The sequence below is a fragment of the Agelaius tricolor genome, unplaced genomic scaffold (assembly GCF_023055355.1).
Source record: "Agelaius tricolor isolate 1412-34295 unplaced genomic scaffold, bAgeTri1.0.p SCAF_16, whole genome shotgun sequence".
Taxonomy (NCBI): Eukaryota; Metazoa; Chordata; class Aves; order Passeriformes; family Icteridae; genus Agelaius; species Agelaius tricolor.
The window spans coordinates 16,858,335-16,884,934 of record NW_027269276.1 but is presented as its reverse complement, the minus strand read 5'-3'; the positions used below and the strand labels follow the sequence as shown (position 1 = coordinate 16,884,934).

At 58.4% G+C, this 26,600-nt stretch overlaps 1 protein-coding gene across 1 annotated transcript; it reads right to left on the bottom strand.

The window, feature by feature from the left end:
- Positions 1-598: 598 nt before the first annotated feature.
- CSPG4 (chondroitin sulfate proteoglycan 4) lies at positions 599-26,600 on the bottom strand. The gene is made up of 10 exons (XM_071441802.1): positions 26,428-26,600; positions 14,331-14,494; positions 9,464-13,042; positions 8,686-9,165; positions 8,137-8,313; positions 5,077-5,275; positions 4,778-4,912; positions 4,469-4,623; positions 3,464-3,647; positions 599-3,265 (listed from the first exon to the last, which is right to left on the bottom strand). The coding sequence occupies exons 1-10, from the start codon at positions 26,519-26,521 to the stop codon at positions 1,362-1,364; spliced, it is 7,071 nt and encodes a 2,356-aa protein (XP_071297903.1). The 5' UTR covers positions 26,522-26,600; the 3' UTR covers positions 599-1,361.

Sequence of the window (26,600 nt, the reverse complement as noted above, 5' to 3'; positions counted from 1 at the left end):
GGGACATGGGGACATGGGGTGCCTGCCTGCACCCTGATGGCTTTGGGAGCCCATGAAGTGTGCCAGCACCAGCTGAAGCAGGGCAGGTGTGATTTACTGCTCAGCAAAGGTCTGGCACCATAAACCCAGCCAGGAAAACTGCTGGCATGATCCAGGCAAACACCCAGCTCTGCTGCAGCCTTGGAGTGGGACCACACAGGGTCACTGTTTAGGGAGGGATCATGTGCTGGATTTTGTCTTGGGTGAGAGGGGTGCAAGTGGTCCCCCGTGGTGCCTGGGGGCTCGTGTTAGCTTCCCACCAGACGTGTGTGAGCAGGATGTGCCCTGTGATGAGATTCCCAGCTGGAGCAGCACAGGGTATTATTGTTGGGTCCCCTCCTGAGCTCAGCGCTCAGTTTTTCCTCTGCCCTCCCTCAGACAGTTTCTATTTAAGTTTTTAGGACTCCAGGCTGGGGAAAATTTGAGCAAGAGCCCAGAATATGGTCCATTACCTCCAAATGTTGCTCAGCAGCTTAAAACAGGCCTGGCAAGGGAGACAGCTTAGGAAAACAGTGATGCACCTCGGAAAAGGCACTTTATTCTGTTTACTTCTGCCATACTGGAGTATACAGTGGAAAACCGTGCTGGCTCCGCTTCTCTGCTCTCCTCTCTGGTTTCACACTGCCCAGGTGAGCTCCAGCCATTCCTCCCTGCCAAGTCCTACCTGTTGTGCAACCCCCCCAGGGCTCGGTGCAATTGGCTTCATGCAGCACACGGCAAGTAGAGAAAGAGCGAGGCGGGTGTTTTTCCAAGTGGGCAGGGACTCCTAAATTCCCCTGGCATTGGCCACAGAATATTTTCTGAGCCTCTGCTCCAGTGTCTCAGTGTCTCAGTGTTTCGCCTAGCCCTGGGGAATTTGGGCAGCTTCATCCCCAGCCTGACTCAGCGCAAGCTGCTCCTCATCCTCCATCTCTTACCAAGAGCTGTGAAAAGCACCCCTGTGGCGACTGTGCTGCCTTCAGAGGAGCCACCACTGGACCAGCCTGGGTGGCTCTGTGGGGATCAGAGTCATCAGGTGCCCCCCAGCACTGTGGCCTCCATCAGGTGGCCCAAATGAGCACCCAAAGTCAGCAATTCCCAGCAATGCTCAGGAATTTTGCCTGTCCCCAGTTGCTTATGCAGTGCCCCCCTCCCCTGCCCAAAGGAGATGTGGGGCTACAAGGTGGGCTGGAGCAGCAGCCCCTGTATCCCCAGGGCCCTCCTGCATCTGTGGGATGCCAGCTCCCAGGGAGGAGGAGGAGGAGAGCCGGGAGGAGGTGGCTGGTGGTGCTGCAGGAGGGGCTGGGTGCCCCGGTGGTCTCGTGCCACCGCAGCTGAGCCCTTCACACCCAGTACTGGTTGTTTTTCAGGGGGGGGTTGGAAGTCCGGCAGTACTGCAGGAGCTCGGGGTCGGGAGGTGCCCCAGAGCCCGTGCCCGGGGGCGGGGGCCCCGTGCCCTTGCCCTCCAGGGTGGTGACAGTCGTTAGGGGGATGCTTTGGCTGGGCTCTGTCCTCCGGAAGGTCTCGTGGTCGGGCACGGCCCCATTCTTGGCCTTGGCGCTGGGGGTGCCCTGGACGTGGTGCTTCCCCGTCTTGTTGCGCTTGTGCAGGTAGAAGAGAAGGGGCAGGATGAGGGCCAGCAGGAGGAAAATGAGGCAGATGGGGATGATGATGCTGAACATGTTGGCCTCAATGAAGCTGAGGAAGGTGCCCCCCGCCCCGGGGCTGGGGCTACTGGTGGCACTGGGGGCCAGCCAGGGAGTGGGGGACATGCCCAGCTCGCTGGCATTGGGGCTGCTCCGTGCTGTGCCATGGGGCACTGGGGGTGAGGGTGCCAGTGGGACTGTCAGCAGGGTGACACCGTAGGGTTTGGAGGCATTGTAGGGCTCGATGCCGTACTCCAGGGATGCCAGCGCTGGTGGCACCCCATCAGCCACCAGCTCAAAGACAAAACTGTCCCTCTGCAGGGGTTGTTGGGTGTCCCCAGCATCCAGCACCTCCAGCCCCACCAGCCCCTGCTCCAGCTCGCTCTGGCTGAAGGTTTCAATGGGGGATGTGGGCTGTCCTGGATCCCTGGATACCCTCACAAGACGGCTGGCACGGGGCGCCCTGCGGACCTTGAAGACCGGCACGCTCTTGGTGTGGTTGGCCAGCTCACTGGCATCGAGGACACTGGTGTCCAGGAGGGCTGTGGTGCCTCGGGGCCACAGGCTGCCCTCTCGGGTCTTCACCGCAGCTCGGACGGTCACGTTCACCACCCCGCTCCTGTTCCCTGCCCGCGAAATGGCAACAAACTGGAAGTCATCCTGAGGCGACCTGAGGTCACTGAAGGTGAACGTCACCTCCCCACGATCCAGCTGCTTCTGTGAGAAGCCCCGTGATGGTTTTTGGTTGACTTGCACCTGTCCAAACCTGGGCTCCCTGGTGATCCTGTACAGGACATTCCCTGCCCCTCGTGGCGCGGCACCCAGCAGGTGATGCTGGGACACAGGGGCCCTGTTCAGGTCTTGGGGCACCTCCAGCAGTGCTGGGCTGGCAGTGGTGCTCAGGACAGGCAGCACCTCGATCTCCAGTGAGGTCTGGATGGGTGGGTGGTGGCCACTGGAGAGGCTCAGGGCTAAGGAGCCTGGGGACCGGCTCCCAGTGGCAACAAACACCACGCGGCCAGCATTGACATCTGCTTGGGTGAAGCGGCTGATGGGCTCCCCTGGGTTGTGGGCGCTGGCCACATGGCCAGAGAGGGGTCTCTGGAGAATGCTGTACACCATCTCCTGAGGGGACACCAGCGGGTCTGCCACATCCAGGTACTCCTGTGACAAGGTGACCACGGAGCCTGGCGGGACCTGCAGCACTCCTTGCCGCTTCACCACCCGTGGTGATGCGGTGCTGCTGGTCACTGTTATGTTGAATGCTTCAGAGATGACCACCCCATCCTGTGGAGGACGGACAGACCGCTGTTCCTGGGGCTGGAGCCATGCCCTGAAACTGAAGTGGTCTTTGGAGACGCTGTCCCCACCATGGGCGTACACCAAACGCCTCGCTGCCAGGTCTGACTGCAGGAAGAACGGCCGTGACTGCTCCAGGGGCACACCGGCCACCAGGAGCTGTCCATGAGCTGGTGGCTCTGTCACCAGGAAGACAACATCATATCCAGCCCTCTCAGGGACCAGGATTCGGCTCAGGAGGTTGGAGGCATCCAACACCGAGGTGTCAATCTCAGCCTGCTGAGCCCTTGTGAGCTGCAGACCTGGCAAGAAAAAAGGGATAAGAATTAACTAATGAAAGTCGGTCAGAGTTTGTTGCAATGATGGAAGAAGGAATTGGATGCAGTTTTAGATGTCTGATCTAATATATCAGCCATGGAAAACAGGACATTTGTCCTCTTCAGACAAACAAGTCCTCCTGAAGAGCTGGTTTGTCCCATGCTTCTCCATCTTACCCTTACCTGTGTTTTTCCAAAGCTGAGTCAAGTGCTGGGGACAATTTTCCTCGAAGGAGATCAGGACGAGGAGGATGAAAGAATCTGAGATGGTCGTGGGAGTGACCACACGGAAGCGGATGGCATCTTGGGCCAGCCAGAAGGGCTGGCCTGGCATCTCATGCTGGTAGAAAATCAGCTTGCTGTCCACCTGAAAATAAAAAAAAAACCCCTTGATCAGCTCCTATCTTGACTCTGGGATGGAGCAACCAAGCTCTAATTAGGTAAGAAATGGGGATTTTCACTAGCCATGGCACGGCAGTGACCATGGAGAGCTCATGGTGTTTCTTGACCAGGATGCGAAATTGTGGCTGCCCCATCCCTGGAAGTGTTCAAGGCTGGGTTGGATGAGGCTTGGAGCAATCTAGTACAAGGTGTCCCTGTCCATGGTGGGGGAACAAGGTGACCTTTAATCTCCCTTCCAACCCAAACCACTCTGTGACTCTGATGTCTCTCCCAGCAATAAGGGGAACTTAGGCTCAGAGGAATGGTTGAGCTTGCTCAGCATCCTCCGAGGGTGAGCATAGCACAGAGGAGCTTCTAGGGAGGGTAAACCTATGTGTCTCTGAGTGATGGAATAAAATAAGACCCTTGCTGGGCCCTGCAAAATTTGGCCCCACAGGAGAAGGGTTTTTTCAGAGCAGGGGTGAAAAAATCATGCTTGGCTCTTCCCTTCAGCAGCAGCCAGGCTGGCTCGCTCTGCAGCAGGGAGATGGCCTAGGAAAAGGGATTATAGCTCCCTCAGCCTCCCCCAGTGCTAAATCCAAGGCTGGGGCAGCAGCTCTTAATCCCTCTTAGCAGCTGCTGGCAGAGCTGGGAAAGTCACAGCATGGCTGGAGCCTTGTGCTACCTCCTGCCTGGGATCAGGTGCCTGTGGTGGAAGTGGGCTCAGACTGGGACCCCCATGTGCGGTGGGGGGTGATGAAGGGCTGTGTTTGGGGTTCTGAGAGGCTGGAGGAATTGAAATCTCACCTGGGCTTGGGTGAAGTTCCTGATTTCCTCCCCCTGTGAGGTGGTCAGCCTGCCCAGGCGTGGGGCTTGCTCAATGCTGTAGTACAGAGCGGTGGAGCTGGTGGGGCTGTTGCTCACTGCCTGCAGGTTCTGGCTGGTGATGGGCTGCAGGGCACCTGGAAAACACATCCAGTATGGATTTCAACCAGTCACCTTGTCACCCACCTGAAACCTCTGCCAGGGGCATCTCAGCAGTGCTTGGGCAAGGGCAGGAGTCCCAGGGGGGCCCCATTTGGGCTGGATGAGGATGGAGAATGTGCTGGTACCCACCTGGGCAGACAGTGAGGCTCTGCTTCCTGGCCAGGCTGATGACAGGCTCTCTCTGGGCCCTGATGAGGAAGAAGTGCCCAGGAGATAGGTTCTCACCATCCCACAGATCGAAGGCAAAGCCACCATCCAGGGGTCCTGTGGAAAGCACAGACCTGGGCATTTGTGGGGCCAGAGGAGATGCAGCTCCCCATTAACCTGTCAGGGTTTTTTGGGATGGGGTTGGCATCCTCTGTGGTGGCACAGTGTCCCCACCACCCTGGGGTGGTGCAGGGGCCTGGGGCACCTCAGTCCTGCCCTACCTTGGTGCACGAAGAGGACGAGGCCGTTGTCTATCTGGGCCTGGGTGAACCTCTGGAGCTCAGTGCCGGGCGCTGACCTCAGCACGACCTTCCCGTTGGCCGGGGGCTGGATGGAGTAGGTCACCTCCTCTGCTGGGGAGTCCTCATCCTCGGCACTCAGGATGTGGGGGCTGAGAACAGCCGTGGCACCTTCCCGCAGCTGGGGCACAGGGAGAGGCTGAAATCCCCACGCCACACCCCCGGCACCTTTCCCCTTCTTCCCATCCCAGCTCAGAGCACTCTGCTGGGTGCCAGAGCACATCCCAGCCCAACAAGGGCGCCTTGTCTGCATCCTGGGGACGCCTCCATCCTCTGGCCTCTTCCCAGCCCTGCGTCACTGCTGCCGTGTTTGCCAGCACGTGCCACACAGCTGGGTCTGCGCCTCTGCACGCCATGTGCTGGAGGGCAAGCGTGCCTCAGTTTCCCCAGTTCCTGGAAATGGAAGAGGGCACAGTGCCCTGGGGCAGGGGCTGTGCCTTTGGGACCTTGCTTTGCACGGAAGGGGTTTTAGTGGGGTGCACAAGCTGCTGCTGGGCACACAGTGACCACAAGCAGCCCTGTCTCTCCCTGGCTGGGTGTTTCTCCTCACTCCTGCTCCCGTCCCAGTTCCCATCCCACCGCCCCCTCACAAGGCTGCAGCGAGGCCCGCTGTCCCAGCAAACCCTCCAGGAATGACAAATATGTGGCTGAGTTCAGAGCCACTGAGGAATTTCCCAGGACCACTTCCTCCCATCCAGTGGTGCTGACCCTCCCGTGGGAACATTGCCACCCCAAAGCCTTGGCATCTCCCATCTCCAGCTGGAGGCAACAATTTTTCCTGCTCGTGACCCTGTGCCACATCCCCATCTTGGCAGACCACAGGGATGAATGTTGTGCTGCCAAACAGGTTCTGCCCACACAGCCCAGAGCTGCCCTTTGCCCTCAGGATGCCTGGAAATCATGGGGTGCATGGATGGAGCTGTGCCAGGGCTCGTGTGGGGTGGAGGGCTGGGATGTGCAGCATCCCACAGCATCATGGGGCTGGGACTTTGGAAATCTGCATCTCGGGAATCTGCAGGACAACACCCAGGCAGGCGCTGGAGGAGGTGCTCTGCTGGATGAGCTCTTTTCTGCTGTTTTTCAGCTGGCCTAACCCAAAACATTGCTTGAGTGGGTGTGGGTGCCGACAGAGAAATTAAATCCCTCAGCAGTCCCCACGGGATGGCAGAGGCAGGCTGGAAAACACAGCTTTGGAGAGGCAGGGTGGGGGAAGTGCTGGACACGCAGCAGGGACAGGAGCCTCGCTGAGCTCTTTGGGCTGCTTCCTCTCCCCAGCACCCACAGCAGCTGGAACTGCAGTCACACTGGGGACTTGGAGCCATAAAAAACTCCCTGTGGGCAAAGCAGGCGGGATGGCAGCCCCGGGGCACCGCTGTCCCCTGGGAAGGGACAGTTCGAGCAGCTGGAGCAGCTCTGCTCCCAGCCCGGAGCCCGCGCTGCAGGAGCTGACCCATTTCTCCCTGCTCCTCGTCCTCTCTGCATTATTAAAGCCTTCCCCTGGCTCTGTGCTCGCTGGCTGGGCCTTTGTGTTTGCTCAGCCTCCGTGTCGCCTCCGCTCCCGGGGACAGCGCGCGGGGAGGTGGCGGAGCGGCGCCGGGAGCGTGGCCGGGTGCTCCAGGGTGGTGGAAACCTCTGCCTCGGTGGAACCCAGCCATCCTTCCTTCAGATCCGGCCCAAAAACTGCTGCTCCTCCCCAAGGGGCTGCACTTTGGGGTCTAGACCCAGCCTGTTGTCCCTCGGCATCCCTGGAAACCTTTGTGCAATCCCTCTCCCGGGCCTGGCCTGACCTTTAAACACTGAAGTCATCCCTCACCAGAGCACAAACACGGCAGGGCTGGGCCTCTCCCATCATTCCCGTTGGGGGAAGGAAGCTTTTCCCTGCTCCTGAGCTCCTCTGGGCAGCTGTGGTCACTCTTCCCAGGGTGCTAAGGCATTCCCATGGAAAGGCAGACAAGTTGCTGCCTCAGAGTTTAATTTTAGGAGGTTTTTCTGTCTTTTCACCCTTATTCTTAGCATGATGGCTGGGGGGAAGGGAAGGCCATGCTTACACTGGATGTTTGCAGTGGGGAAAAGGGGCTGGCACAGGCCCAGCAGCTGAGGGGTCAATGTCTCCCTGAATTTGGACCCAGGTGAGGCAGGTCTACAAAAGGGATTTGGTCAGAAGCTTCCTGGGCTGAAGGGGGAAAACTAGGGCAGGCACAGAGCTGGGGCTGGGGGTACCTCCCAAACTTTGCTGGTATCCCTCGAATTAGCTGCCTCTGGGGCCAGGCAGGGCAGCCCCTTCCCCTTGGGCATCTTCTCCAGAGTCCAGGCTCCCAGAACCCTTCCCAAGGCAACTGTGTGATGATCCCCATGGACTAGATTGCTTTCCAGCTGCCAGTCTGGGAAATCCCAGATCTGGGATAGTGAAAATAGGTGCAGGGGAGTGGGAGAGGCATCACTGTGCTTCTGTGTTTCCCACTAAATTCTTTGCTGGAATTTTGCATTAATGACCCCGAATAGGACAGGGAGGGGTTGGAAGCAGAAGGTGAGAGTTGAGCAGCAGGTGAGACCTCTTCCCTTCTGCCGTTTTCGGGGATGCACGTAAAGAGAGGTGTGAAAGCTGCCCGGATGATTGAGTAATTGCCGCCTGTGTTGGCGAAAGGCGGGCAGGCTGCTCCGGGAGCTGCCGGGGATTATCCCGCGGGCCGGGCTGCGGAGGCGCTGCCGCCGTGGCAGCGCTGGGAGCGCGGGGCGATGCTCCCACCTCGCGGCCGCTCCCCGCAGCAGCTGGGGGCGAGCACAGCTCGCTCTCCGCCTCCTCCACAGCCTCGCCCCGGCGGGAAAACGCTCCTCCCTTCCCATTCCCATTCCCATTCCCATTCCCTGCGGTCCGCCTCTGGGCGGCAGCCCGGCTCCGCCGAGCGCAGCTCCCGGGGCGGGTGACCCCGAGTGCCGGGGGATGCCCACGCTGGTTCCCTCCCCGCGGCCTCCCAGCCTCACCTGCAAACCGGCGTTGACCTTCAGCCGCGGCGCCCTGGTGCTGCGGGGCAGGATGGTGATGAACAGAGTCCGGGCATGGCTCTGCCGGGACACCTCGGAGGCGTTGGCCAGGATGGTGAAGCTGTCACTGAGGGATCGGCGACCATCCTGCCTGTACTGGATCTGCTGGTTCTCCACCTGCGGGGCAAGGGCCAGGTGATCCTCCACGGAGGACACAGGCCACCGGCCCCTCTGGGGAGGTGACTCTGAACCGTCCCAGGAGGATGATGGCAACCCACCACAAGCTCAGGGGCAGCCCTGTAGATTCTCTGTGGGAAGCAGACCTGGAGCCCAGCATGGGTACTCTGCCTGCATCCCCACTCCGTATCCCTTATCCCGTATGTGGGGCTGCAGAGCAAACCCACCACCCCAAATACCTCCATCCCTTCCGATGGGGAGAGGACTCCTGCAGCCTTCCCCAATCTCCCAGGGTGGCTGGGGGCTGGAGACCACCCCGGGCTCTCTCCAAACCCTTGGGAAAGCAGCCTGGTGGGCAGGTGGGTGCTGTACCTCGCTCCAGGTGAAGCTGTGCAGCCCACCCTGCTCGGGCCGCTGGCTGCTCAGGAGGGTGCCAAACCGGGGGGGCTCCAGCACCCTGAACTCCAGGCCAAGAGCTGGGTAGTGGGCGTTGGGAATGCGGAGAACGCTCGAGGAGATGGCAGCAGAGCCACCTCCTGGCACCGTGATGTTCTGGACATCCAAGGGGATGGTGATGGGCAGCACAACCAGGCTGACCACCACCCCCTCCAGAGGGTCTGCACTGCGGGCGGTGATGTCCAGGACAAACTGGTCACGCTCCTCGTTGGGCTTGGAGTGGAGGTAGAGGACTCTGCCATTGTTGATGTCCTCCTGGGTGAAGGACTGGATGGGGTCCAGGCTGGGCTGCTCGTTCATGTCCTGACTGTGCTGAAGCATTGCCAGGAAGCCAGAGGCTGGGGGGCTGCTCACCAGGTAGACTATGTCTTGGGAAGGTATCTCTTCGTGGGTCACCTGGGAGCGTGGGGGAGATGAGGCATGAGTGGGAGGGCTGGTAACTGAGGCTGGGCTGCCCCACAGCCCACCTGCTGTGCAATCAATCCCTCAAAGCTTTGCTGTGGGATGGACTGCAAGAACCACCTTCCTGAGGCCATGCCTGAAGCCATCTCTCTTTGCTCCCTGGGCAAAGCCTGACAAAGGCCTTGGCTCTGAGCAGGTGGGACTAAAATGGAGCCCCATGGGTAGCCACCCTGGTTTGGTGGCCAGGGAACTTATACATGCATGGGGAATGACTAGAGAAGGGGATACTCACCATTAAGTCCTCCTCCTTGATCCCAGATGCTTCCCCCTGGAAAACATAGATCTCCTTGTGGTTAACTATGCTCAGGGGGTTGGGATGGGTGTCCAAGAACACACTGATGGCCAGTGTGTCCTCCACTGCCACCTCATTTGCTTCTACAGTGAACTGGAGCTCATCCCGGGTGTTCCTGCTCCCGTTGTGGTGGTAGGAGATCTCTCCTGCCAGCAGGTCCCTCTGGGAGAAGGCCATGACTGGCTGGTCCCCTCTCAGCACAGTCCCCCACCTTGGGGGGGTGGTTATTAGGAACCGTATCTCTTCATCTGACCTGATGTCCATGTTGGTCTCCAGGCTGAGGACAGAGGAGTCAATGCTCCCTTGGGTGCCCTGGTGGATGACCAGACCAGTGTTGTTGACTATTTTGATGTAGGGGTCAGATGCCTGCACTTCCAGGAGGGCTGTGGTTTGGTGGAGGCCATCTGAGACCTGCAGCTGGATCCAGCCCCGGTCAGCCCCGGAATGGACAAAGAGGATCTTCTTCTTCCTCAAGTCATCCTGTGTGAATCGATAGACTTGGTGGCGTCTGTCATCGACAGACACAATGCTGCCAAACAAGATGTCCTTCCTGGTCAGCACCAGCTGCGTGTCGGAGAAGCCGGAGTCCTTGTCAGTGAAGGCGATGTGGTCAGTGGTCAGCAGGTGCTGCCCGTTGCGCACCACGTTGAAGACTCTGTTCACTGCCCGGACAGGGCTGTGGTCATTGACGGGCTGGATAGAGACCCTGAAAACGCCCCTCACCTCCTCGGCCTCAGACCCAGCACTGCCCTCTCCCTGCCTGATGGCTACGAAGGGGATGTCATCCTCCAGCGTCTCGGAGTCATCGTGCTGGTACAGCAGCCGGCGCTGCAGGATGTCGTCGTTGGTGAACTCGGTGATCTCCTCCAGGGAGGTCCAGCCGTGGGACGCAGCCCAGGCCAGCCTCCCGTGCGCTGGCCCCTCAATCACCTCATAGACGTAGTCCATGCTGTTCACGCTCTGCACAAACAAGTGATCCTTGGAGATGACGGCCTGTCCGCCTTCCAGCACGGTCAGGAGCACGTTGGTCAAATTTGGTGCATCGGGGTCCCCACCAATGCTGATTCTGTAGGTGTAGACAGGTGAGTGCTGCTCACCAGCGTAGACGCGGAACTGGAAGAAGTCCTCAGCTTGCTGGGAGTTTCTGATGGTCACACTGTAGCTCAGGTGGTTGCCCTGCAGGTCCTCTTCAGTAAATCCAAAGCCTTCAGTCAGCCTGTTGCCAAGTAGCTCCAGGTTTCCCTTTTTGGGAGCCTGGATGATCATGTAGCGGAAGGGAACTGGGGCAGAGTTTGGATCTTCCAGCATTGCCTCCAGCTCCTTGCTGGTGATATTTCTGTGCCGCTTATTCTTCATCTGGAGGGGAGCCATGGTCCTCATCTTAATGGTAGCTCTTTTAATCCTTATGAGGAAGGTGTTGTTTGGCAAGACCTTCTGCCCCACCTGGACTTTGAATCTCACCTCCTCCACGCTGTCTTCCAGACGGTGCTCTGGGTCTGTGCTAAAATACTGGATGCGCCCTTGCTCCAGGTCTTGTTGGTGGAAGGACTCAACTTTTTTCCATTCCCCTCCCATGCTCCCTTGCTTCTGGACCTCACCATACTTCAGAGGCTCTGTGAGGATGTACAGGATGGAGACCCGTTGTTCCACGGCGTTGGTCTCCACAGACAGGTTGGCTGTGGTGATGCGTGCAGCCCCTCCTTGGGAGAGGGAGAGGCCAGTGTTATTGAGCAGGCGGATCTCAGGATCAATGGCCAGGATCCTCAGGGTGGCAATGGGGCTCGGCACGGCGCCATCACTCACCTGCAAGGTGAGCTGTAAGTTTGTCCCACCCTGGTGCACATAGACTATGCTGCCAGCTTCCAGGTCCCGGCAGGAGAACTCTTCAATGGGCACTCCAGGGTGGAAGTCTAGCTCCACGTAGCCCTCCTCCATCTGCTGACTGTGCAGCTGGAATTCGAGGTCATCGCAGGACGAGTCATCATCCAGGACCTGCAGGATGTCGGTGGTCAGGTGTTTCCGTGTGTGCTTCAGGATTGTCATGTGGTTCCCACGGGGGAAGATCACCTGTGGGGCATCGTTGACAGGGTTGATCATGATGGGCAGCAGGTACACCTGCCCCTGCCGCAGGCACTCTGGGACCCCTTGCTGGGTGGTCACTGTCACCTCCAGCATCAGCTGGTCCATGGGCCCTTCGGAGCCATCGTGGATGTACCTGACTTTCCGATTCACAATGTCTAACAAGGTGAACTTCCTTCTGCTCCTGGACCCGGGAATGTCCAGCTCCAGCTGGCCGTGCCTGGGGTCACTGGTGATGCTGAAGAGGATTTGGGACTGACGGATGTTGGCCAGGCTCAAGTCTACCGTAGGCTGGGCGTGTTTCCACTCCAGGTAGGCCATGCCCCCTTCGGAGACGATGAGGGGGCTGACGTGCAGCAGCCTGCTGATGTTGGCAAAGGCGGGTGGGAAGCTGCTGTCGGGCCGGCACGGTTCCACCACCAGACCTGGTGCTCCAGAAAAGCCATTTGGAGGTGGGGAAGTGGATGCCTCATCCTGCTCATACACCTCCTCATAGTCCCAGTAGTGGTCCTGCTTCCCACAGCCTGCTGTGATGTCCTTTGTGATCACGGCATCCTGCAGGCTCCTCCTCTGCAGGTTTATCCGGAGGTCCTCCAAGCAGCCAACAAACGAGTGGTTGGTCATGGTCCACAACGAGATGAAAGAAAGATGGTGCTCCCTCAGCCTCTGCAAAGCTTTTTCATCCATACCTCCAATGAAGAGGTTTCCCTGAAGGTCCAGGTAGTTGTTGATGCCCCGGTTGGATGTGGATGAAGCATAGTAATCGATCAGTATCTCAAACTTGTGGATGTCTGTGTGGACTTTGACGTAGTGCTGCTGCTCGTCGCTGATGAAGACGTTGTTGTGCAGGGTGATGACACCGTTCCCCTTCTCCACAAACCCTCGCAGGCGCCCGTTGGAGATCTCCAGGTAGAAGAAGTCATTCTCCAGCCCTGCGTGGTAGATGAGGGGTGCCTGGGTGATGCTCGTCGTTATCACAAACTCGATGGTCGCTTCCTGCCTTGCGTCCCAGGTGGGGAAAGCAATGTAGGAGTGTGGCCCCGGGAACCCGAATGGGTCTTCAGGCTCTGCAGAGAACTGTGTGCTGCACCCTTCCTGGACATGGTGGAAGGTCTTGGAGCTGCCATCAGCAGACAGATGGGAGAGGACATCCAGGCCATTGAATGTCACCAAGTGAAGGCACCCCCTGAAGGGAGGGCTGGCCTGGGCAAGGTACGGCAGGTCCAGCGTGCCCGTCCCGCCAGCATAGAGGCCGTGCTGGATGTCCAGCTCCCTTGCTGGCCCTGCGATGTCTGCGGAGCTGTTGAAGAGGCCATCGATGGTCAGTGTCATCCTGCCATCTTCCACCAGCAGCTCCACATCATGCACTGCCAGGTTATCGAGCTGCAGCCCTGCTGGGGACTGCAAGGTCACCTCCTCCGAGCCCAACTGCAGCCTGGCCTGCAGGGAAAGACACAAAATCCTCAGCTCAAGTGGGACCTCTCCACCTTCCAATAGCACCTGCATGGACCCACACCCAGGTGCTCGCAAGAGTTTTGGTCCCTTGGTTCACTCCTCCACCTCTGGATGTGCTCCTCCTTCATGCTCCTCATGGGCCTGCCCTCTTCATCCTGCTCTCTGAATTTCTCTCCTTTTTCACTCATTCTCAGCAAACCCTAGTCTCAGGGCTAGGGTCCTCCATCTCCCAGTCTCACAGCTGGGCTTTTCCTTTCCCCTCACAGAACAGCCCTGCCAGATGCTGGCTCCTCCTTCCCTGCCCTGTCTTGCCCACTTCCCTCCATCCTTGCAACCTGGGCTGCTTCCAGCCCTTTCCCTGGGAACTGCAGGGGAAATAGCAGGCTTTGCTCCTCGTGGGCAGCAGCCTGGAGCCTGCCTAAGTAGAGGGTTAGCTGGTGAGACACATGGCCTGCATTAGGGACACCTCTGGCCAGTGGCTCTCTTGCTCTTTTGCTTTGGTTTAATGTGGTTGGTAGCCCAACCCAGGCTGCAGGACAGGCAGGATGTGTGCCTCGGATGCTCCCTGCTGTTTTTCCTTCATGGTGGATGCCAGCACCATAACCACAACTGGGAATTTTATTGCTCTGTCTTGATTGCTTCTCATGTTCCAGTTGGGACAAGGGAGATCTCTTTATCCCTGGATCGTCTGTGTCTCACCTCCTCACACCTGAGGGTGCTGTGCACCATGTCTGACCATGCAATGCACACAGGGTGCCAGTGTTGGGGTGTCCCCATGACTACCCCCAGCATCACCCAGGCAGTGGGTGAGCAGCTTCCCCAGATGGAGCCAGGTTCTCTGTATTTAGCCAAATCTTTCAAGACTGTGTCCTCTCTCCTCTTGGAGGTCCCTGTCAGGGGTCCTGGCAGCTGGGCTGCCCCTTCATCCTCTCACTGGATGAAGCAAGGAGGACACAGTCTCCAGCTACATCAGGGAAGGGATAGGTTGGATATTAGGAAAAAAAAAAATTCACCAAAAGAATAATAAAGTACTGGAATGCTCTTCCCAAGGAGGTGGTAGAATCACCATCTCTGGATGTGTTTAAAAAAAGACTGGACATGGCACTTGGTGATATAGTCTAGGTGAGGTGTTAGGGCATAGGTTGGACTTGATGATCTTAGAGGTCTCTTCCAACCTCATCATTCTGTGATCCTGTGAAATCACACTCCCATATATCTCTACTTTAGGCCATGGCACAGAGCCCCCAGCCCGGGGAGAGGAGGGGGTGCTGACCTGCAGGCGGCCGGCTTGCAGCTGGAGCAGGAGGTGGTCGGGCTGGCCGGCAGCCAGGAAGAGCAGCCCGTTCCCCTGGCTGGTGAGCAGCTGCAGCCGCAGCCGCACCGCGCGCGAGGCGTCCGCCAGCGGCATCTCCACGAAGCTGTCCCCGAAGAAAGAGGCTGGGGAGAGAAGGGAGAAAGGTCAGGCAGGGAAGGACACCTCCTGCAAGCCCCGTCCGGGTGGATGCTGCGGTTATGGAGCCTCCCAAGCCCATCCATCAGCCCTTCCCTTGTTTGCCATCTGACAGGTTGCTGGAGTCCAGCAGCCTAAAAAGACCCTTGGGGGAATCTGTTTTTCTGATTTTCCTAAAGAAATCCTAGAATGGGCTTGGGTTGGAAGGAAACTTAAAGCTCATCTAATCCCAGTCCCCTGCTATGGCCTGTGACATTTCCCTTTCATGAGGGACCTGCAGCTTCTCACCTCTATCTCCCCTCTTTCTTGCCCTCCACTTTGGAAAAGACGCAGAAATTTTCCACTATCCCAGGTTGCTCCAAGCCCTGTCCAACCTGGCGTTGGACACCTCCAGGGATGGGGCAGCCAGAGCTTCTCTGGACAACCTGTTGCAGGGCCTCAGTACCTTCTGATTAAAGGAACTGTGTTTCTCTTCAGTGCAGGAGGAATAAACAGAAGTGCAGTGATCCATAGGTGGATGTGAGAGTGGATGGAAACCTTGGCACAAAGTGGGCGTCTGGAGATGCAGCTGGAACACGTTCAACACCCAGTATGCATCAGCCCTGGAGGACTCAGCTCAGTGGCATGTGGTCATGAAATGACAGACTGTGTCACAGGGCAGAGGCAGGAGAGTGCAGGATTAAGAGTACAGGGAGTGGCCAGGCTTAATTTTAGAGCGCTTTTAGTTTTTAGCTGACTCAATGCATGCATGTGCATCTCACACATGTTAAATGTGTGTGGCTGGGGCCTGCAGCCACCCATCCTGCTTGGCTCCAGCTCAGCCTGTGGCAAAACTCTGTGCTTAAGCATAAACACTGCAGCCCTGTAAGCTGGAAATGTTTGGGGAGGATATGTCAGGGACGGGGGCAAATGCACATTTTCAGTCCATATGTAGTCACAGGCTCTGCTGGAGTTTATATGTGTGAAGCTTTCCTGCTGTGCTTTACTAGAGCACTTATCAGATCCACCCAGTGGGCGAACTACACTTAGGTTTGGGGTCCCAGATCTGTCTTGCTGAACTAGAGTAGGAATTTGGTTTTCAGGGTCCCAGCCCCTGATCTTTTTTGGAGGAGGCAGGGATGGATGTTGGATGCTGGGGTGACACCAATCTTCTGCACAGCGAGGTCTGGGTATAAACACCTACATCTGCTCTTACATCTGCTTCCCTGGATGCATTTTCCTCTTACCCAAGTTTCTGTGGGATGACCAGGCTGGGAATGGGCAATGCAGGCTTTGCTCACAGGGTGGTGCCCTAAGTGAAAACCCAACCCTGCAGGACAGCCACAGTCACTGAGACATTTGGGAGGGGACCATCTGTAGAGGTGATGGCAAAAGTTGGTGTGGCAGGGACAGAGTTGGAGCACTCTGATTTAACTTTTCCCATTTTCTTCAGAGCTGAGCCCTGCAGTGCCTGGGGGAAGCTTTCCTGAGCCCTTTGGGAATGGGGAGACCTCCTTGTCCAGGACACCACAAAAAATCATTTCCTGCCACTGGCAGCAGAAGAAAGTGCCTCAGTTTTCCCCTGTGGTCTGGGAGGATGACGTGGGTGTTGCAAAGGACCATCACCCCACCCGTTCTGGACAGGGAGGAAATGGCACCATGGAAATATTTGGCCTTTGCTGTAAGACCAAGCCCTTTGACCAGCCCGGGGCAAGGCTGTCAGGGTGCCTGCTGCTGGCATGGGGCACTTTGGCTTCCTTGTCCTCTCCAGCCCAGCCAGTGACTCAGAAGAGCTGTTCTGTTCTCTGCAGGGCTCTGTCCTTCCCTGACCTGCTCCCTCCTTCCCATGGTCGCAGCAGAACCAGCCTTGCCCAGTGGCCAAGGGTGGTGGTGGGTGCTGGGGCTCTCAGCACCGCCTTGTCCTGGGGCTTGGTGAGCTGGAGTGACGTGGCACAGTGGAAAAGGGAATGTTCCTGTCCCTCCTTGCACAACCACAGGCACACGTGGTCCCCAGAGACATCCGTGGACGTTATGTGCTGGCTCCCGACAAGCTTCCCTGTGCATGCTCCATGCTCCAGCTCCCACTGGGATTTTGCTACATTTTAGTGGCTTCCCCTAATTCAAAAATGTTTTTCAGATGGGTACTGAGTGGTTGCTCTCACGGGGAGGGAAAGCTTGGCTGGGCTGGACCCACCAGCAGCTTCCATGCCCGCCCAGGGGCTGGGCAGTGTCTCGCTGTGGGTGCTGGGGATGAGGATTTGGGGCTGCTCCAGCAAGACCAGCTTGTTTTCCAGTGTGCCAGGGGGCACCAGCTCCTGCAGCCAGCACATTTTGTCCTGCCTGCACTCTACCAAAGCTGCCAGAAATGTTTTCCTTCTTCTCTCATAAAATACTAATAATAAAAAGCTCCCAGAGGTGCGGATGCCATGGGGAGTGGTGCTGTTTGTTGGGGAGGAGGATGGACCCTTGCTTGGATCCAGGAGGCACTGGAATTTTTCTCCAGCAGCAGAGGCAGTTACTGTTGTTTGTTCTCCCAAATTCCTGCTTTATTTCAGGGCCACTCTCCTCCTCCCTCATCAGCCCAGCCAGGATGTGAAACCACTTGGCCTGTGACATTTCACTTTCACAAGGGACCTGCAGCTTCTCACCTCTATCTCCCCTCTTCCTTGCTCTCCACTTTGGAAAAGACGCAGAAAAAATGGATTTTTGGAGTTCTTTTCAAATGCATTTTGCTCTGGAGGAACCTCCATGGGACAGGGTGGCCCATCCTGGTCCATCACCTGGAGCAAGGAGGGACTTCCAGGCACCCATCCCCATCTTGGGCAGGCTCAGGTGAGCTCCTGTGATCATCCCATGAGGATGAGTTCCCATGCCCCAAAAGCACCTATCTCAAGTGATCTAAAGCTGCCACGATCATACCACAGGAGTGTTATGCCCCTCATCCCTGGATGCAGATGCCCAAGGGGGTCCCTCCTCTCCTGCCCTGGGGGAGCAAGAGGTCCCCAAGTCCTGGCCACGGGTTGCAGTGGACACCCCGGATGTCCCACTCACCCCGGATAAAAACAATTGACATTCCCATCTTGCTGCGTCCCACAGGAAATCACCATCGGTGCCTTGCCAAGCCGATTGAAAGGCGTTGACGAGGCGAGAGGAGCCTCCTCCGTCACAGTTTCCGAGCAGCCAGCCAGCAGCCAGCAGATTATAGACTGCAGTGTCACTTGGGTTTGGGGTGGTTTTTTTCTTTCTTGCATGGAATAAAACAAGGAGATGAGCCAGAAGCTCTAAGGAGGGGTCTGGGAGCGAGGCCCTGGGCTGCTCCTGGGCCTGCAAACAGCGAGGGCTCCGTGCGAGCCGGCCCTGCCCCAGCGGCCGCCGGCCACGCGCCGGCCCGGGGAGCTCTGGCCCTCTTCCCCTGCTCCTCCAGCTGAAAACACGGCTGGTCTGGCCTCTCCAGCAGCTGCTTTTTTGGTGTTCAGGGAATCTTCTGGCCGGAGGAGCAGGAGCAGAGCCTGGGGGGATCCCCATCCGCTCAGGGGGCTCTCTGAGTGTTTGGGGCTCGGCGAGGCTGTTTTGGGCTCTCCTTTGTGTTTTTAACACGCATCTCAGCACAGAAACTTCTCCCACCTCCTTCCCTGCACGTAGGAGGCTGAAGGAGCCAAGTCCAGGCCCAGGCGAAGGGAAGTGCTGGGAAAGCTCAGCGCAGAGAGGACCGGCCCTGGGCACGAAGGGTTTGTGCAGCAGGGACAGTCCTGGGCGTGTGGGAGGGCACGGGGGCTGCTGGGGGCTGCTGCCCTGCCCCAGGGCTCCCACCCCAGCCCGGGGCATCCCCACCCTGCCGCAGGACAGCCAGCTGCGTTCTGGGGGGCAGCCGAGCTCCTGAGGGGCTGCAGGGTCCCCATCGCTCTGGCCACGGGAGGACGCCGAGGCTGAGGAGGAAGGAGCGGAGCAAACCCTGCCCGGGGATCGGGGTGTGGAGCCGGGGAGGGGCTGGATGCTCAACAAGGCTCCATTCAGGCTGCGGTGGGGCAGATGGGGGCCAGGGCCGGTGGCCGGCTGTGTTTGCAGGGAGGGGACTGGAATTCATTAAAGCAGCTCTTTAAAGAGCGCAGCGGTGCCAGGAGAGCCCCGTGCAGACACACGCGCCCCCCTGAAAGGCTCCCTGTGTTCGCAGCCGCTTCCCATCCCGGCCACACCGCTTTTCCAACGGTGGAAAAACAGCCGGGGAGTGAAGGCTCCTTGTTGCCCGAACAGCCCCGGGCTTGTGCGGCCGCTGGTGCAGCCCAGCCCGCCGGCTGCCCTCCTTCCTGCCCGGCCCCTGTGCCAACAGGCGGCCCCTGGGCTGTGCCCGCTGCTGGGCCGCCACAAGGGCAGCCGGCTGCGATCCTTCTCCGCAGCCTCAACCAGGGAGCTGGTTTGGAGGCCCTCTGAGTTGTTTGGGGATGTTTTTTTTTAATTTGTGTAACTTTTAAGGTAGTGAGATCACCCGCTGCCAGCCTCATTGTGCTGCACCCCCAGCCGCTGTGCAAAGGGCGGATGTGAACCCTGGAGAGATTGGGGGATGTGAACATGGGAGGGGTTCGGGGGGTGAAAATACCGGAGGGGTTCAGGGGAATGCCAACAGCAGAGAGGCTGGGCCATGTGAACAACACTGGAGGGGCTGGGGGTGGCTGCCCAGTGCTGGGGATGCTGCTGAGCAGCTCGATGGCCTCTGAGCTCAAGGCTCCAGTCCCGCTCCCAGCGCAGGCAGGGAGGGCAGGACCAGCGCCGTGGGTGGTCCCGGGGGCTCAGGCTCCCTTGTCCCCATCCTGGAGCTCTGATGGCCAATGGGACCTGTAGCCCCCTGGAGCTGGAGCTGGGCTGTGCCCCTGTCCCCACATAGGGTGGAGGGGCCACGGGAGGAAGGGATCCAACGGGCTTTTGGAGAAAGGCTTCATTATGTTCCACATTCCCTTCGTTTTACAGTGTGGTTTTATTTATGGCCAGGGAAGGAAATGAGCAGCCTGCGAGGAGGTTAAGGCAAACACCGTAGCCCTCGGCTTTGGCTGGGGCTTTGCTGGGGGGACAAATGGGGGGCTGCTGCCTTCAGACATGCCCTGAGACCCGAGCTGAGCACCCACCTGGGTGTAAAGAAATCCCAGTGCAATGGAGGTGACCTGGGTTTAGTCTGCATGAAGGGCATTCAAAAACCCAGCAGGGATCACACCACAGTCCCCTTGTGCCTGCCCCAGGAAAGCCTGGGGTTCTGCCTCAAGATTTATGGGATGGGGTGTCACGGGCACAGATCCATCCCTGCTGGGATAGCTCCTGGCACAAAGAAGGACTTTTCCTTTTATTCCCAGTCCCAGTGATTCCAGGGACTGCTGCTCCCACATCCTGAGCCAGGGCTGTGCGTGCTTTTCCAGCCCCAGCAATGGGAATCAGTGCTCTGGTTCTCGCCTCCCCCCTCCATCTGGCCCTCCCTCACGGCGGGGCTCCCAGGGGCCGCCGCTTTCCAGGAGTGCTGGCCAGCAGAGATTGCTGGAAAGCAGCACCCACAAAACCACCAGGAAAGCCATGGCTGGTCACCTTCCCAGTTCTGGTCACCTTCCCAGGGCTGCCGACCACCAGAAGTGCCATCGCCCTTGTTTTGGGCGTGGGAGGAGAGTCCTGGCCAGGGGTGCTTTGCTTCGCCCCCATCCCACCCAGGTGGCCTCTGGCTGCAGCACGCTGCTTTGAACCCCTCCTCCTCTGTTTATTCCTTCAGTTCCTCTCCCCTGTTCCCCGGCCAGCTGCTCTGCGTTCGCCTTCCCCAGCCTGACAGCTTTGGGGAAAAAACAGCCTTTTTACAGCCCACGGACTCTGGGGTCAGGGGAAAACATGAAAACATGCCCCCTGCTAATTCTGTGCTGTCTGGGAGGGGGCTGGTTGTACCTTCCCGTGTCCTGCCAGTCCCCAACCCCTGCCCAGCGCCTGTGCCTGCTCCTGCCTGCCTTCCCCATCCTTAGGAGCTGTGATACAGCAGGGAGGCCATATAGCAGGGTCCAGGAGGCTTGGCTAGAGCTCCAGAGCTCCATCGCTTATCCAGCATGGTTTTACGATGATTCAAGCACAGCCCTAAAGCTGATGGTATTTCCTGAGCTCTCCTGCTCTGCCAGATGCAGAGCCATGGAGGGGAGGGCCAGGAGCTGGGAGCCAGCCTGAAACCCCCCACAAAGGTCACAGTGCTTTTGGGAAGAGCTGTGCCCCCAAAGCCTGGCAGGAGCAGGAGTGGGGATGCAGAGCTTTTAACGATGCGTGGCTCGATGGCTCCGGAGGGACTGAAGGAATAAGCCCAAGCTGGAAGCAGAGTTTGGAGCGTTTGCCCTGGGAAGTGAAGCGGGGGGAGAAAGTGGGAGGATTTGGGGAAGCAGGAGGCTCAATGGGGCTTTTGTGCCGTCCCCTGCAGCGTGACTCAGGCTCACTCAGGCTCCCGCTGCCAGGAGAAGTTGGCCTGGAAATACTGTATCAGCCCCAGAGGACGTGGTTTCCAAACCATTCGAAGTCGGGTTTTGTTCTATTTGTTCTGTCTTTTTCTCTCTCCCAAGCCCTCTTCCCCTGTCTCACAGGCTGGCAGGTTTTCCAGCTCCACCCTGCCCATCCTGGCACCCGCTGCCACTGTGTTCCCTACCCCAGCTGCTTCCCACCCAGCCAAGGAGAAGCTTGCAGAGCTGAGCAAGGGCATGTGGTGGCACAGGAGGGGACAATCGCAGCCAGCCCCTGGTGCACATCCCACCTGCAGATCCCTGAATCCCATCCCTGCCAGTGCCTGTTCCCAAGCTCATCCCCAGACGCAGTGAGGGGAAGGAGCTGGCGGGGGGACCGGCGGCGCCGGGCCAGGGGATGCTCACAGACGCGCCTGGAGCGCTCGGTGTTACCGGAGAGATCCTGCCTGCTGTCAACAAACAGCCCGCGGCAGAGGGGCCGCCTCCAGCCGCCCGGGCTCTGATGGTTCCCAGCCCCGCTGGTGTCAAGTGGCTCCCGACGTGCCAGGATGGGGGGAATTATCAGCCAAAATGGTGGGGGAAGAATGAGCACGAGCAGCAGTGTTGAAACCTTGCCAGAAGATACCTGCTTGCCTTAACTGCAGCATCCAGGGATGTGGAAATGTGTCAACAGGGATGGCAAAAGGTGCAATTGCGGTGTGAAATGTGTAAATTGGGGCCATTCAGCTTTAGTTGTGCTGGTAAGGCAGCACCCACAGCACCCTGCACCCCACAGGGCACCAAGGACCACGGCCAGGATGAGCTTTTGGTGATGCTGGGTGCTGCGAGGGGCAGAGAAAAGTGTCTCCACGGACAGAGAAGGGGGAAAGAGAGGGCATTTTTTGCTCCTCTGGGGCTGACATGCTAAACTGTCTGCAAAGAAAATGAGTATTTTCTTTTTCCTGCTCCTTCTAGAGCTGAAAGCTCTGTCCTCTCCTCTCCTGTCCTGTCCTCTCCTCTTCCCCCACCCTTCCAGAGGTCCCCCTCCCCACTCCTGCTATCCCTGACTTTTCCATCCATGAGAAACACCCACTGGGGTGATGTTTATAGAGAAAATAAATGCCTGCTCTATTTGTAGCCCGGGGGGAGGCCTGGCTGGGGGGGCTGTGGGGGTGTGGAGGCCGGTGCTCACATCCCCTCCCAGGGCTGCAGGGCTTTCTCAGCCACATCTACCTCGGGCCAAGAGTTCCCTCTCTTCTCCCAAGCTCCCAGAGGAAATGACCCTGGTGGGCTCAGAAATTTCTGTGGGATGGGATGCTGAAAACCTTGAAGCCCTTCTGAAGCTCAGCCAGAGGCTGGGAAAGGGAATGGGAAATTCCTGCTGCCTGCCCCTCTCTCTGCCAGGGCTGCACCACGCCAGGGGTGTGAGATGCTCGAGGATGGGGAGCACCCATCAACACGGCTGGGGATGGCACCACCAGCACTTGGTGACTCCAAACCCTCCCATCCCTCGCCTGCCTGCAGCAAAGAGGAAAAACAACTTCCAGAAAGCCAAGACTTGGGCAAAAGTAGCAGCAGGGATTCACAGGGCCATCCCCAGCTGACTCACAGCTCCTTCCCCAGCCAGTGAGTCATGGTGATGGATCCGTGTTGCTTCTCTGTCTCCTTGTCTGGGAGGCACGTGATGGGCCTGGCCACCTCCAAACCATGCTTGCCCCATCACTCTCTCCACTCTCAGCCGTTTTTGGCACCCTTCTCAGGGCTGTCAGGCAGCCAGGGCAGTCCCTGGGCACAGGGCAGCTCCCAGAGGCACTGCCTGGAGCCATGGGCGGCACACCCGGGGAACAGGGATGGAAAATGGGCATTTATCACCCTCCTGCATCCACAGCTCGGGGCACAAACACCTCCCACCCCACCCTGATGCCAGCTGAGAGGCCCTGTTTGGTCTGTCCTGAGGGTAGAGGACTGGCAGTGGGTGACAAATCAGGCAGCAAATGCATGTTCCCTGTCCTGGGGTTGGGAAGAGCTACAGCAGCCCTGCTCCTATGGATTTTAGCCTGGTTTTGCAGATCCCAGTGCTGCCCTGACTCTCAGCTCTGCTTTGCAAAAGGTTTTGTGAAAGGTTCTCTGACTTCATAGAATGTATTTGGGATATGCTTCATGGAATATATTAATATTCTGTCAATACAATAGACTAAAAATTATCCTCATATGACAATACCTAGCAATATTTTGCTATATTGGTCAAGATATTATATTGGTTATATATACATATATGCATATTATATATATTATATATGTTACCAATATATTATATTGGTAAATTCGACCTCCCTTTTTTTGGTCTATTTACCTCAGGAAAGCTCTCAGAGGTTTCCCATCAATGTCCAACCAAACACAGGGCATGATGGAGATAGCTCAGGAAGGCCTGGTTTGGGAATGAGGGAGCTCTGGTGGGCACCCTCCTCTCTCTGTGTCTCAGGGGTTTGCAGATGCAGATGGTGAAGGGGCTGGTGGCAAACCAGGCTCAGGCTGCCCAGGTGGGAGCTGGGAAGGGCACAGGAGTTTCCAGGAGCCTCCCATCTGAAGGCTGGGGGTGATGCTCACACTCAGGCTTCCCAAAAAGGAGACAAAGCGAGCCCAGCACCTGGAAAGGGCCAGGGAGCAGCCCCGGGGAGCCGAGGCTGGGCTGGGCCAGGGCCTGCTGTGAACAGTCTGTGCTTGGAGCTTTATTTAGGCACGCAGGCTCCCGCCTCCCAGGCCCTGTTCCTGTCCAGCCTTCAACCTGACGTGAGCTCCTCGGGGTGAGCTTAACCCTGTCCTGCAATCCTGTAGGAATGCACTCATTATATTTTTGCCCACAGCTCTCTGTTGCTAAATATAAGAGTGAGACAAGAATATTCCTCCCCGATTCCCACGATACCGGTTTGCGTTCTCCCCCCTTCTCAGCATTTTTCCTGTTCTTTCCCATCAGCTGGAAACTTTTCCAGCTGCTTTGAGCTATGACCTTAAAACATGTGGCGCGACCATAAAAAAGAAAGTTTGACTAAATCAGTCAGATTTCCAAAAGTGGAGGAAAGGAAGAGCCGAGGTGGCTCCGTGGAGCTGAGGAACCTGGAGAGAGCAGAAGGGATCCTGGATGGACACCCCAGGGTGTCCCAGACACTGTTCCCTGTCCATGGGCAGGATCCTGGACATGCCAGTGTCCCTCCTGCCTCCCCAGGGCCCCCTCACTGCCTCTGGGGTCTGCCTAAGCTTTGGAGGGTGTCACATTTGTGGCACCCACTTGCTGAAATCTCGGGGTGAACGCTGCTAACGGGGAGTCCACACATCCAATTCTCTCCTCTCCCCTCACTCCAGACTCCACTAACAGGGATTTTGGGGAAGGGGAGCCCAGCCTGTGGGTGACCTCACTGGGAACTGGAGGGGAGCCAGGCTGTCAAAAAACAGTTTACTAAAGCCTCACACTTTGATGTCAAGAGGACAAGTTTTATGAGTGTTTTTTCTTTTTGGTATAATCCTGTATTTAATGAAGTGCATGATGACTTTTCCCATGCTGGGCTGGGCAGGAAGGCCCGGGTTCCTGGACCTGAGCTTGGAGGGAGCACAAAACACAGGCTTCACCCCCAAAACCTCAGCCCCATGCTCAGCACGCTGCTTGTGGCTCTCCCTGATGGGGACACGGGATGTCCCATGGTGGGCAGCCCATGGGAACAGCTGGAGTGAGTGCTGCTGGGCTCAGCAGGGATGTTCTCAGCTGCAGGGGGCTGGTGGGAAGCTGCTGCCCAGGCCCAGGGTCACAGCTGGCACATCTGTTCCAGCCCAGTGCAGAAACAGTCACCAGCATTTGAAAATGGGGGTTAACCCCCTTTTCCTCCCCAGCCCCAGGTGTTGACCAGGGGGGTGCCCACTGATCCCCAGAGCCGTGTCACAGCCATGGGGGAGTCACCTGGGGCAAGTCCTGGGCTGTCAGTGAAAGCCATGGGGGTTTCAGGGGTTTTTTGGGGTTTTTCCAGCCCCTTCACATGAAAGAATTTGGGACTGCCAGGGCAGCCCTCAGACCCACCCTGGACACTGCACAATCAACAGATCCATGTGGGGAAATCCCATCCCAGGATGGAAAGGTCAGGGCTGGGAGGAAGGAGACCACTCTGTTCATTAACAAAAGGGATTCTTTTTCCACTCAGCTTGCCAGGCACCCTCCTATTTTGGTGCATGACAAAAAATAGAAAGAACAAGACCTAAGGTAATGAAAGGAGCATGTCCCAGAGGCCAGCTGCTCTCTGGGAGGGAACTGGGACAGCAGGAGACCAACAGCAGCCCTGCAGGTGCTGAGGGCCACAAGGCTGGGCTCTGGGACCATCCTCCTCCTTGCACTGACACAGACTGGGATGCAGAAGTTGGTTAGGAAGCAAAAGGCTGGAGGTTTTCAGTAGTTCCTTTGGGAACTGCTGGGAGCAAGCTCCTGCCTCTCTGCTGGTCGGAGTCCTGCTCCCTGGGGGGAAGTTTGGGGAAGAGACACTGCTCAGTGAAATTATATATTATTTTTGGGGAGAGTTAGGGACGTGAAAGTGCTTTTTAAACACCCTTCACATTCAAAGCTGCAGATGCTGCTGATGCAGTGCCCAGTCAGACCCCAGGCACAGCTTGGAGGGTCAGACCCAGTGGGACTGAGCCCGTCCAGAGGTGCAGAGCCTGCTGAGGCAGGGAGGGAGCGGGAGGGAGCAGGTCTGTGGGACGGCTGGCAGCATGCTCAGGCTGGACACACGTCCGTGACAAGAGCTGGGTGTGCAAACCTGGCTGCTCCATGGGGAAAACCGGGTATAAATCCCAAACCTCTGTCCCGCCGGAGCTGCCAGCCCTGTGCCACCACGGGGGCACCCTCAGCCCCAGCTGGTCCCCGCTGCCCTGTCCCCCCAGGGCTGGTCCCACAACCCTTCAGGGGCTGTGCTGCTGCTGGGAGAGGTGAGCCACCCACCGACCCCGGGCCGCGGGACGGACAGCCCGGGCAGGGACACAGCCCAGCCGCTCCCGCTCCGCAGAGGGATGCAGAGGGGCTGCCCTCGCAGGCGGCTCCCGTGGCAGGGCCAAACATGGGCAGGGAGGGCTGGCGAGCTCCCTGGCCGTGGCGCCGGGCTTGGCGGGGCAGCCACGGTGCCTTTCCCCCGCCGGCTGCCCCTGGCGCCGAGCGCAGCCGCTCCGAGCCGCATCCCGCACGGAGCACGGAGCACACACACAGCCCACATGGAGCACACACACCGTGCGCCCTGCGGGAAGCGCCCAGCGAGGCTCCCACCGCCCTGCGAGCCGCTCCTCTCCAGCCTCCACTTCCCCCGCACGCCCTGCCCCAAAACCCAGCGCTCCTGCCAGCCTGGCGACAGCGCCCGCCACCCGGGAGGGACAGCCCGCATGGGTCACCCATGCCCGCTGCCTCCCCGGCTCTCCCAGGAGCAGGATTATCCCCAAGGGTTTGTCACTCTCGGGATGGGGACGGGACTCACCTCCGGCCGGGGGTCCCGCGCTGAGGGGCCGGGGGTGGCCGGCCAGCAGCAGCAGCAGCAGCACAGGGGTGGCGATGCCACCTCGGGCACCCATCGCGTCCCCGGGGCTGCAGCGGCGGCGGCGAGGGCTCCGGGACGGCACCGCCTCGGCCGGCGCCTGCTCCAGCCCGGCG